Source organism: Mycteria americana, chromosome 2 (genome assembly GCF_035582795.1).
Source record: "Mycteria americana isolate JAX WOST 10 ecotype Jacksonville Zoo and Gardens chromosome 2, USCA_MyAme_1.0, whole genome shotgun sequence".
NCBI lineage: Eukaryota > Metazoa > Chordata > Aves > Ciconiiformes > Ciconiidae > Mycteria > Mycteria americana.
This window is the reverse complement of record NC_134366.1, coordinates 173,199,951-173,212,919: the sequence shown is the minus strand read 5'-3', so window position 1 is coordinate 173,212,919 and position 12,969 is coordinate 173,199,951. Positions and strand designations below refer to the sequence as shown.

Genomic DNA, 12,969 nt, shown 5'->3' with positions numbered 1-12,969 from the left:
AACCTCTGGAGCCAGACACTTAAGCTGCTGTAGCTTGGGCTGAAGGGTGAAGCCTTGCTGCTGGCAGGACACAGCCCTGCAGGCTCACAGGGCAGGTACAGAGCAGCAGGGTAGAGAGCTGCAGGAGATGGGTCCTGGCCGGCTCACCTGAGCTCAGCCTGGCCACCTCAAGAAGGCTGGGTACCGCTCCTGGAGAGCACTGGCTCAGCAGTCACCTCCCTGCCTGCTTAGTTTCATGCAGATCCCAGCCTTCCCGGTGGGAAGACAGGGAAACAATGACCCGTGGAAGATGTATGCAGGGATGCCAGCATCAATGCAACCAGCTCCTTCCAGGTGCCTTCCAAGCGGGAACCCAGTCCCGGTCCTACCTCCAAGCATCCTTCAACCAGCGCATCTCTGCCGAGACCAAAAGCTTGGTGCCTCTCTCAAGAGGACCCCGAGAGCAGTTCTACCCGACGCCCCAAAGCCCATTTCACAACGCTGTAGTGGCTGGGCCTGCACGGGGCCCGGGCAAACACAACCAACACTGTGTCTTTAAAACCACTTCAGTGCAGATGTTGTTTCCATGGTAACTAGTGGACCAAATACATTAGTGTTTCTAATAATAAACCAAACCTTCATCTTGGAAAATGTGATCCCCCCCCCCCCTTTACCACCATCACCCTTCCTTTCTTCCTTTCCCCTCCCCTTTCACTGAATTAAGCCAGCATTTAACAAGCAAGGCATAATTAGTAAATAATTGCAAAGGCCCAGTAACTCCCAGTGCCCAGGCAGATGGAGAAGGGCTAGGTGGAAGGGGGGTTGCGCTTTGCTCTGTGAACCTGGGAACTGTCCAAAAAGGAATGAACTACTTAAAAAAGAAAAGAAAAAAAAAATTAAAAAGCACAAGGTGGAGGAGAGGAGCCTGCAAAGCCCCTTTTGACCACCCTGGTGTCGCCTTTGGTGCCCTGGCACCCGCCTCACTCTCTCACTCAAGGTGCAGCTGCCCGGCGATAATTTCTAGGAATCTCGCACTTTTTTCTGGAGGCTCCATCCGAGACGCGGCACCGGCTTCGTGTCACCGACAGCGGCCGAAACTTCACAACTCTTCCCCTCCACGGTCCCCTATTCCGGAGTGGGGGGACCCCTCGCCCCAAAAGGTGTGGGGTAGCGAGAAGGACCCCGAAGCAGGGAGAGGGACGCGACCGAGCGGAGGAGCCGTGGAAGGGATGGAGGCAGCGCAGGGCGATTCTCCCCCAAAATAAGACACGTGCGAAGATTTCGTGCGTGGGGAGCCCACGGGAGTGAACACACCCGGCGGGGCTGGTCACCCCCCACGTTCAGCGGTATTCATGTTCAAACGCAGAGCGGAGGGATGGAGGGATGGGAGGAAGGGGGGGGGAAGCAGTGCAGCAGCAGCCCCAATGTGTGTGTGTGTGTCCCCCAAAGCTGCGGTCAGGGTCGCGGGGGAAGGGGAGAGGAAGGGCGGCGGTGAAGGGGGAGGGTGATGCAAAGCCTCACGCTGTGTCGCTACGGTCCCGGCGACACCGGACTGCAGCAGGGCTCGGGGCTGTCCCCGGCGCCCCTTCGCGCAGGTACGCGGTACCCGACAGCCGCACGCCGAGGGATGCTCCGCTCCATTCCCGGTCGCGTCCCCTTCCCTCCCTCTTTATTTCCCTCTGTCCCCCGTGTGTGTGTCCCCCCCCCCCCTCCTTCTCCCCTCTGCTCCTCCCTCCGCGGCGCTGCCGGCGGGACTCACCATGTCGGGGCTGAGCTGGGCTAAGATGGCGAAGGCGGAGAGCCGGTCACACAGGCACTTAGTCCGGGAGGCGTCGAGCGGGACCGTTCGGCAGCCGCGCCAGGACCAGGCGCCGGGCGGGGAGGCGGAGGCGGAGGCTCTGCTGGAGGGAGGGACGGGGCGGCGGAGCGGGGAGAGAGGGAGAGCGGCCGTCAGGGCGGGCGGGGAGCGGGCACCGCGCCCCCCGCCGCCTTCCCCCCACCCCGCCGGTCACCCCCCTCCCCATCCCCATCCCACCCCCTCCCCCCGGAGCTGGATCTCCTAGTCCTGGTCCTTGTCCGCCCCCGGGTCCCTCGCCCCTCTCTGACCCCTCCATTGCCCCTCACCCATGTAAAGGTCCCCCTCCACCCCCCCGGGATGCCCTGCCTCACTTTCCCCCTATACACCTCCCTAACCCTATAGTCCACATATCCCGCGTATGCACGCATAACCGTACAGTCTTGTCCCACACACCCACTATGTGGATGCATAACCCTATAGCCCTGTGACACACACCCCATATAAGGATGCATAACCCTATAGCCCTGTCCCACGTATCTCATATACACCTCCTTAACCCCATAGTCCTGCCCCATTTATCCCATATGTAGATGCACAACCTTATGGCCTTGTCCCACACACCCACTATGTGGATACATAACCCTATAGCCCTGTGACACACACCCCATATATGGATAAATAATCCTATAGCCCTGTCCTACACAACCCAAATACACCTCCCTATGCCCATAGCTCTGTCCCACATATCCCATATACGGATGCATAACCCTATAGACCTGGTCCACAGACCTGATATACACCTTGCTCCCCCCATAGCCCCGTCCCTCGCCCCATATATACCCCTCCGCACCTCTGCCGCACACCCCATATAGATGTGTGTCCCCCATCTCGCCCCCCCCAAGTAGACCTCCCCCAGCCACATGATCCCCACAGGGGAGTGCACCCCAACCCTCCCCCACACCAATTACCCCAATACGTGACTCGACCCCTCCCTCACCCCTTCCTCACCCCTTGCCACAACCACCTCCAATTACTCCACAGGCGTCAGCCCCTCGTCCTCCCCACCCCCCTCAGCTGTCCCTCCCCCCTCCCCTTCTTCCCTTCCCCCCAGCTCTCTGGGGCCAGGGTCTCCATAGGCCATGACAGGACCCCCCCTCAGACCTCCCCTACACCCCCAGAGCTCCAGGCAGGGCAGGAATGCCCCTGCCTCATGGCCAGAGGAACCTCAAGAGATCGAAGGGAAGGTGTCCTTCCTTTCTCATGGCATCCTTTCAGGCTGGAGAAGAGCAGCAGAATGGGAAAGGGGTGGTAGGTGGGAAAGGCTCCCTGTGAAGTTGGCCACTGTCCCGCAGATGGGATGGTTTCATCAGGAAAAGTTACTGCAGCCCCATCTCCACATGAGCACTAAGGGCTAAGCCAGGGAAAAGGGGAATCTCATGCTCTGCCTCACGTGCCAAGGTACAGTCATCACCCAAAAAGTACAGTCATTTTCCGCCCATTGCTTCTGAGTCTTGCCCAGACCACTCTCCTGAAAAATGGTCATGTACGGGGTGCAAATGCAGAGAGTAAGTGCAGAAATGCTATGGATGGGGAGAAGGTCAGGATCCATGCGGATAACCTGGGTTTCACAGGAGCCTGGGACAGGATATGAAGGCAGAGCAAAAGGGCTATATGCCTTCACTGGAGGAACATGGGTGTAAGGTGTGCCCTCTCCACATCTGACCATCCTCAGAGGAGAGGACCTAGACCAGAATGCCAGCAGCAAGCTCAAGGCAGCTCCAGATGGAGCCAAGCTGCTCAGCAGCCTTAGGTGTATCACAGATGGCCTGGACTTCTCCATACTGCTGACTCCAGCAGACCTGCCTTGAGTTGCAGAGAAGTTTTTTGCAGGTCTCGACTCACGCACACACTGACATGTTCCTCAAGCAATGAGGCAGAACCTCCTTCCACCTCCCTAACCACTCTGCAAGAAAGAGGAAAGAATGGGCTGGGTACCAGCAGGGTAACAGAGCATCAACACATGCTGTTGATTCTGTTGTGATTATCTACTCGGATCGAGTTTAACACGTGACACTGAGCCTTCCTGAATTATCTCCGTTTTGGATTAAAGCACTTTTCATAGTAAAAAAAAAAAAAAAAAAATTAAAGCCAAACTAATTTTACTGTAGAAGTTGTCAGCAACATACAATCCAGAGGAGTTTTTTTCTGGTGGCCATCCAGGCCTTTCTAAATGTCTGGACCCTCCTGCATGTTCATCCAGCTGATGGGATATAAATCTGTCTTCCCTGGATAGTCAGCTCTTCACATGCTCTTCACTGAGCTAAGTCACATCATCTCTTAGAGACTGTCAGGACCAGGCATCGTTCTCTGGTCTCTTCCATGCACCTTCTGCAATTCACCAACACCCTTCTTGGAAAGGACTGAGAGATCCAAGGCCAATCTCAGAGGGAATACAAATTCTGTATTCTCCCCTATATGTACCACCTATATTTCCAGAACTGCATTAGCCAGTCGTTCTGGTTTTTCACTGTCACCAAGACAAATGCCTTATTTATGATGTGTACAAATAATGACAAATGCTCAGACTCTACCAACCAGTTATGTATTCTCCCAGAAAGTATTAATTTAGCTTGACAAGATCTATTTTCCATAAGCTGATTGCTATTAATTTCTTTGTTTTAATAAGTATACTATTATTCAATTATAATCATAATATTACCCACAATCCCCTAATTTTTGGATCCCATATCAGATGGTGTGTTATTGTGCCTAAGACAGATGTGAGGCGGACGGCTCTGGAGTGAGGCTCTTGTGCTTGCAGACACATGCTCCTCTCTCCAGATTTTTGGGAACACTTCCACCCTTCTTTTACTAAAGAGCAATGATCCCCAATTAGCCTCAGCCTGCTCTTTTAAAACTCTTGCATGCAAAATTACTCCGTCTTGTTTCTCTTAAAAACGTCTTACTTTATCAGATGATGTATAGCATGTTTTCTAGCTGCTGGTGTAATGAAAAGTATTTCATTAGCCTGGGATGTGGATTAAGTAACCAGGCTCTCTTCCAATTACAGAATACAGGCGTTTATTGAAATTTCTGCATTATTATAAATAAATCTGTCATTTCTAGCTTGTAACAAACCAATCCCATTAGGATTTATTTTGGTTTTAGTATAATCTAAATTTTTCTTTTTATTCGTTTTAACCATCCTGAACAATAACATTCTTTTTTTTCTCTTATCTTTTTCAAGCTTTTAATTTGTATTGCTTGCTATCAATTTATCCTTTATCCGTAATCTACAACAGCTTTTACTTTCCCTCTAAAACAGACTGTTGTTGTTTTTTGTAGAATATTGGTTTATTTGTCTTTGCTTGTTTGGTTTTTTTTTGTTTAGTTGGGGTTTTTTTAGTGCTCTGTTTATCTTTTTCATTTATGGGTGTGCAGATATCTAGAAAAGTGCTCTTAAAGGGGCTCCTAATTATCTTTAACTTTTTCTGTTTAAGCAGGCATTCACAACAGATAGACATGCTTAAAGCTATCATTCTTAAAACATCAACTGTGTGTACATTGACACACGTACACCCCCTGTCCCCAAGCAATTTAAACTCTCTTGAAATGTGTGAATACAATTGCCTTAACATCACTTTCAATCCCGAAGCCCAGCTTTATTCATTTACCAGCTTTCAGGGTAGACTAGGGCAGATCTGGGCCATGCATCAACAGAAGTAACCTCATCCAAAAGAAAAAAGAAAAAAAAAAAAAGGCAAAAGAAATCAGAAAGCCTACCAAAACGGGAAACCCCAGGGAAGGCATCAGAAAACAAATCACACTGCCTAGATGCTGCGCCTGGTCTCACACTCTCATGGCAGAAAAGCTGACAGTACAGCAGTGAATGCAATACCAGAATAAAGTCTATCCAGAGCCAAAGCCACACTTGGCACGGTCTGATATCCATTTCTAGATGCACATACAGAAAGAGCACATAGCGATATCTAGGCAAAAAAAGTAACAATTATAATAACCACCCTTTGCTCTTCTAAGACCTGGTCTGATGCCTGCTTATTTATCCCATTGGATTCAAAGAAATCAATTGGATCAAAGCCATTCAGTTTTTACTTTAAAAGCTGCTATAAATCTCACAAAGGACGGGTGCTGTGGGACGTGCTGAGTCAGAAACTTGGTGTAAATCACCTCAGAATAAGTCCAACTATGCCATTTAATAGAAAATGAAAATCTGGCCCTCATTACTACAAGTGATTATTAATTGATTAATACCAGTTATTAAACTACTCAGAATATTCTAATGCTGGGTGCTCCAAAAAGCACGTCCATTCCTCTGGTTATAAGCTCCTCAGAAGAATAACTCTTCTCTCATTCTTTCCTTCCTCTTTGCAAATCTGCTTAATTACCTATCCTCTTTGCCCTGCAATCCTGTTGATACGAACACCTCCGCACCCTCTTGGGATGTGGCTTGGAGCTGGGCTGGGGGTAGGAGGTTTTGCAGGCAGGAGGACATGTCAGAAGAGTCACCAGCCTCTTTTCACTGCCTACATGGTACCGTGTGGCAAGAGGCAGGCTGAGCTCAGTCTTCAGAGAGCTGAGCGAAAGGTTTCTCGGGCATTGCACCGTCTCAAGGGCTAACTGATATATCATCTAAAGGTTTGCTTATTGCTTCGCTCATGGCACTCAGGCGAGGTGCCAGCATTGCCTTATTCCACTGTAGACATGCTATTATGAACATGCATTCAAGCCTAGCTTCTGGATTCAGCCTGTGTTTCTTTCTTTTAAAATTAAATTCTAGTCCACATAGTTGCTGAGAAACTCCTAAAAATGCATGATTCAGTTGTAGCTGGAAGGCTTCAAAATCACAGCTGTATTGATGCGAAATCTTGTGAATAATGCCAGTCTGGTGATTTTGGGTGGTCCCATTCACGGCTTCTGAATGTTTAAGCCTGTCCAGCAACATATGCTGCAGATGACATATTCAATACCACTGAGAGAGATCTAATGGGATCTCTTTCCATGGTCCATGGAAATCACATCTGAGGGAATTTTGGTCTTGTTGGATGCAGATAGCATTCTGCCCAGACAAGGGTGTGCAGGTTCAGCCAGCAAGTATTACCAAAAGCCTCATAGTTCAGAGCAGACTTCAAATCCTAAACAATTTGATCACTGAATTTTGTAATATAAAGGTTGTTTCACTGGGATCTCTTCAAATTACGAAACAGGGATATTACAAAAAGGGCATATTGCATATTTGAATGTAAAATACTTTCATCATGGACCTGATTAAAAGCTGTAGAAGAAAATGGGTTATTAATGAAAAGGTCCATAAGGGGAGGTACATGTGTGTGTTTGTGTGTGCATGCCTGTGTGTACAGGTTTCATCTGTAGATCAGTACTGAGCCTTTGTCTTCTCAGCAAACCCTTTGATTCTGCAGAAAAGTACACTGGGTTTGTGATGGAAAACCCGTGCTCACAGCTCAGTGGCAAAGAAAAAGAGCAGAATTTGAGTTATTCACAAATATTGAATCCAGGTACACTAATAAGGGAGCAGAATTATTTCCAGGCGGTCTCAAGAGGGGAGGGAAGAAAGAGAAACTCTACTAAAGGGAAAACGTGGGCAGAATATTAGAGAACAGCGTAGTCAGACTGATTACAAGCTAGTCAAAGAGGAATTGTAGAAATCCCCAAACCAGACTGGTGTAAAAAACGTTGTACTGGAAGGGTTAGCAGGAAACCTGACAAGTTGGTTCTGACTTTAATGTCTATGGTGAGATTGGTCTCCAGTGTAATTGCAATGATGTTGCAGAAGAAAATGTTTCACCATATGTTACAACATGACTATGAACATTATTTGAGCACTTGATGGGAAAAAGCAATTAAGCACTGTCTTGTAGATTTAAATAGGAGCTAAGCACATGCTTAAGGACTTTCTTAAATAGAAATGCTGTTCTGAATGGGAATTTGCACAAATGGAGAGCCCTTGTTGTGGGAAGAGGCATGGATCAGAAAGCACTTTTAAAAATGGGGTATATATTTGAGACCAAAATAATACAAACGATGTCCAGAAGTTTCTTCCAACCTCAATGATTCTGTGGTTCTCTGATACTTCTTGCTTCACATGGGCCATTCCCCCCTCGCTAACCAGGCAGGTCATGCAAGTGCTTGGCACAGGTCCAGCTGGCAGATTGATTATTAATTTGGAGAACGAACCAGGGATGAAGTCAAAGTTAATCCTTTTTGCGGGATTCCCAAAAGCAATTTTCATTTCCAGCCAAAGGCTGCCCCAGAGCACCTTTCAAACACTTTGGCTCTGCACAATAGCTTGGGACAAAAAATGTACAATCATTTTTCTGCAGCAAGTGTGTCAGAGTCATTTCTGCGGGACCTCAGGGCTGGATTAAAAAGTGCATGGTTCCCAGGAAAAAGGGACATGAAAAGGTTTGCACCTTTTTAAAAAAAAAAAAAAGGCTGATTTAAAAAAAAAAAGAAAAAATCTTTGGCTGCTAAAATAGTCACAAAGGATCTCATGCCAGATAGGTAAACACTGAAGTAAATTAAACACTAAGCTAAATGTGGGCTAAAATAAATCTTTAACAGTCTCGCTGCACGGGAAGTTTTGGATGCTGTCAGTGCCAAAGCAGTAATCATGCTTTGGTTAGTTTAGACATTCCTAAGAACTGAATAAAAGCTGCAAAACTGTTTCACAAGGGTCATCCTATTATCCAAGAGATAATTGTGCCTTTCTGTGATCAATCCACTGATTCAAAGCCAGGCTGAGCTCTCAGTTATGCTACTGAAAATCCTGCGAGACATCTCACACATCCAGCAAGTCAGTCTAGGCTTACTGGAGCAAAACCTATCCTCCTAGAAAAATCATGCACTTCTGCATCTCTGAATTTGAAGCACCAGTTTGGTGACATCCATGTAACCCAATCTGAAACCTGAAGCTCCAATGCAATAACTGATTGTCCAGCACTTTTTTCTACACTCATTTAAAAGAAATCAAGTGTCATCAACCTCATTTAGCTCGCAGCCCAGAAAGCCAACTGCATCCCGGGCTGCATCAAAAGAAGCGTGACCAGCAGGTCAAGGGAGGTGATTCTCCCCCTCTACTCCGCTCTGGTGAGAGCCCCTGGAGCACTGCGTCCAGCTCTGGGGTCCCCAGCACAAGACAGACATGGACCTGTTGGAGCGGGTCCAGAGGAGGCCACAGAAATGGTCAGAGGGCTGGAACACCTCTGCTATGGAGAAAGGCTGAGAGAGCTGGGGTTGTTCAGCCTGGAGAAGAGAAGGCTCCAGGGAGATCTTCTTGCGACCTTTCAATACTTAAAGGGGGCTTATAAGAAAGATGGGAACAGACGGTCTCTTCTCCCAGGTAACAAGTGATAGGACAAGAGGAAATGGCCTCAAGTTGCGCCAGGGGAGGTTTAGACTGGATATTAGGAAATTTTTCTTCACTGAAAGGGTTATCAAGCATTGGAACAGGCTGCCCAGGGAAGTGGTTGAGTCGCCATCCCTGGAGGTATTTAAAGGACGTTTGGATGAGGTGCTTAGGGACATGGTGTAGTGGTGGTCTTGGTAGTGTTAGGTTTACGGTTGGACTCGATGATCTTAAAGGTCTTTTCCAACCTATACGATTCTGTGATTCTGTGATTCTGTGACTTTTTAGTAGGGCCTGTAGTTACAGCACAAGGGGTAATGGTTTTAAACTAAAAGAGGGGAGATTCAGACTAGAGATAAGGAAGAAATGTTTTACAATGAGGGTGGTGAAACACTGGCGCGGGTTGCCCAGAGAGGTGGTAGATGGCCCATCCCTGGAAACATTCAAGGTCAGGTTGGACGGGGCTCTGAGCAACCTGCTCGAGTTGAAGATGTCCCTGCTCATTGCAGGGGGGTTGGACTAGATGACTTTTAAAGGTCCCTTCCCATCCAAATGATCCTATGATTCTATGATAAGGAAACTGAGGCACACAAAGGAGATGCAAATGGATACTGACAAGTAAGAGGGCATTAATAGAGCTCTGGTCTTTGGAGTAAGCAGGCATGCCTGAAACTACTGAGCAACATTGCCTTCCAGTCCATAAATGCATCCATACATCCTTTGGCTAAGTTACCTGCTTTCTTCATAGAAAAGAACCCAACCACCAGGTCTCTGGAGCCGCTCTAAAACTTTGTGCTCAACTGCTGAGATCTCTCTGTCTCCTTATGAGTTTTGTTTGGCACTGATGCCCTTTTTCTCACCTCTACCCCGACAGCATAGACCTGGCACTGAACAAAACAATCTTCTGCCGGTAGGAAAGAATCAATAATCAGATTAGCAACTATTATTCAATTAGCTCTTTAGAAAAAACAATGAAAATGGAAAAAAGGAAAAAAAAAAAAAGCCTACTATTGATCCAGTTGCTTGGCACAAGGAAAATGAAACCAGAGCAGGAATATTAATTATTTTTTTTTTCAGAGGCCACTAATTCCAGGTGTTTTCAGTTGATTTACTTCAAAACTGACACAAGCAAAATTAAGACAATGGTGACTTATGAAAAGATTCGTGACCTATGGGAGATATTTGGGATTTTCTCCAGGTCCTTTTCTTTTGGGAGGGGAGGAAGGGACAGGAAGAGAAAGTTATAAGGAGGTTAAAAGCAAGGCCTTCTCCCAGCTGTGAATTCATAATCATGGCTAACTGAATTGGAGCATTTTGCAGGGGACAAAGTTACTTACTATCTGCAAATTAGCCCCAGAAAAAAATGAAACAGCCCATATGCAGCATCCAGTCTGAAGATTTAATTAACATAAACAATGTTAAAACACACAAAGAAATACATATTACCATTGAAATAAAGCATATGGCTGGCTAAATACCCGTAAGATTATCTGGAGATAATCTTTCCAGACACCATAAATACAGCTGACGCTGAGCTGTAATGACTCTCGTCAGAAGGCTGTCCCAGTGGAGAGGAAGCTCAGCACTTCCCAACATCAACAGCCTCCTGGGCTTTGGACTGCCGTTTAAAATCCAGAGCGTGTGGTTGATAATTTCCACCCCTTTACATCCCTGCTCCACAGCTCCAGAAGAAGGCCTGAAATGCAGACCTCACCTCTTGCAGATGAAACTTGCACCATGCCTTGATCTACGAAGACCTGCCCCAGTGCACAAGGAAGGGTGGGATGGGAGAGGGGAACTTGGCCATTGGGTCCATACCCTGCGATTGTGATTTTCTTGCACTTCTCTGCCAAACTTCCTTTCCAAAGGCAGCCACAGGACAGATGTTTCATCAGGATGGACCCCCAGAAGGACCACTCTGCCCCATGTGTTCTACCCCGTAAGCCACTGAACCATCCTCAACACATCCCACTAATGTCAAAGCTTTAATACAGAAGACCTGATACCATGGACTACAACGGGCCGTAGAGAAGAAATGGAGAAGCCAAAGACACTGGTAGTGTCCTTGGCCTTTAAAACAGAAACAAATGTGAAAATCCCTGTGAGGTGTCACAATATTCATGTTGCAGAGGAAACTAGTTCAATAGCTCCTGCTCATCGAACCTGGAGAAATATTCCTTCCGGACCCCAGTTCTAGTGGTTGCTTAATAATTACAGATCAGATCTCTTCCACAGTATCACAGCTCAACTTACACACAACATCAGGAATTTGGCTTGAAGTATCATGAGGGTTTCTTTTTTTTTTCTTTTTTTTTTTTGTATAGCATATTTGAAGTCTTTTTGTCTGTGGATTTTCTCCTTTAAAAGGATGACATTTTCAAGCTCCTCTACAGAACCCTGTGAAATAGAAACAGAAAAGCCTACAGCTCCCTATAATCCTGTGACTTCATAGCTTTAAGAAAAAAGAAAAATCATTCTCAGATTTAGCGATACTGCAAGCACTGGTATCATCGGGTTGGCTCACCTGTCAGTGACTGTAGAAGATGACCTTGGACTACTTTCCACAACAGATCGATATTTTATCCCTCCAAGACTTTAGCCTCTGCTCTTAAACTCGCTATTGCTATCCAGAGCTAAAAGCATCATTACAGCATTTCTGGAATCTCTCTGATGCAAGAAGCACAGGCTATACCTCCTAATCTTATTTTTGGGCAAAGTTGCCCCATTGAACGTTCCTGCTACACTGGAATATCAGAGTAATAAATAGTTCATTCGGTATCAGGGTCGTCTTGGGAAAAAGGTGGAAACAGGAGTTACTGTGAAAGTATCATAAATAGAGGTTGGGACTTTCTGAAGTTGACTTTCCCGAGTGGAGGGAATTGTACCACCGGGACAGCAGGCGAATGGAAAGATGAGCAGTAAGATGGCTGGTCTCATTATCATATAAGGCTTCTTTCCAAAAAAGGACAAGGTGAAATCAGTGAGTGATATATCTGTCTCCCTCCCACCTCTACCTGACATTCATAGCTGCTTATCCAGGCTTTGCAGGACCATTCTCTCCAGGGGCAGCTCCTCTGGTGTCCCTGACTGGAGTGCTTGCATGGAAACGTTTTGGCAGGTCTTGCAAAACAAGAACGGGAGCTAGGACTGTGTTGAATGGGCTGTCACCCACTTGTACCGCACTGCACGACCCTCCTGAAATCGCCTGCTTTAGCAAACGTGTAGAAAGAGTGTATGTTCCAGCTGGACATGAAAATGCTCAGCTTACCCTCTCAGCTTTCATATCAGCTTTCCAGCTGTAATTTCTCAATTACCATGAGATGCCTGAGACATTAAAGATTTGTGGCTGGTTATGCAGTCAGTCCTTCTCGTGCTAGGAAGTCTCAAACTGGATCACGGTCCAAAAGATGGGTACTCTTTTGGTGGGTTGGGTACTCTTTGGTGGGATGGGTACTCTTTTGGTGGGGATGGGTACTCTGCTTTTCTGTTTATAAAATGATGCGGCTCCATGGCAGTCATTAACCCGTGTGGGGTCCAGGCCATCCTCTTTCTCTGCCTTGTACAACAGCCAGTCATCCCACAATCGTTTCTGAGAAACTGGGAAAGTTTCCTGGTTACACAGAAAATGATACTCAGCGCACCAAAGTGATAAGCAGCAGCCTTGGCGTATGTACTGAAAACATTTCGGGGAAAATCCTCAGAGGAACTGAGCACATTAGCAGGATACACTGTTTTCTACGCCTGGACATCATGGTCCCATGCTCAAGTCTCATGGGAAAGGACACTTGGGAAGAATGGGGAAACAAGA

At 47.0% G+C, this 12,969-nt stretch overlaps 1 protein-coding gene across 4 annotated transcripts in view; it reads right to left on the bottom strand.

Annotated features, from left to right (window-relative positions):
- LOC142406443 (adhesion G protein-coupled receptor B1-like) overlaps positions 1-12,969 on the bottom strand; it is a 130,758-nt gene that overhangs the window by 84,558 nt on the left and 33,231 nt on the right. For all 4 annotated transcript variants that reach the window (XM_075495363.1, XM_075495364.1, XM_075495365.1 and 1 more), the window contains exon 9: positions 1,739-1,880. In XM_075495363.1, the coding sequence (XP_075351478.1) occupies positions 1,739-1,880 (142 nt within the window). The remainder of the gene's footprint in view (positions 1-1,738; positions 1,881-12,969) is intronic.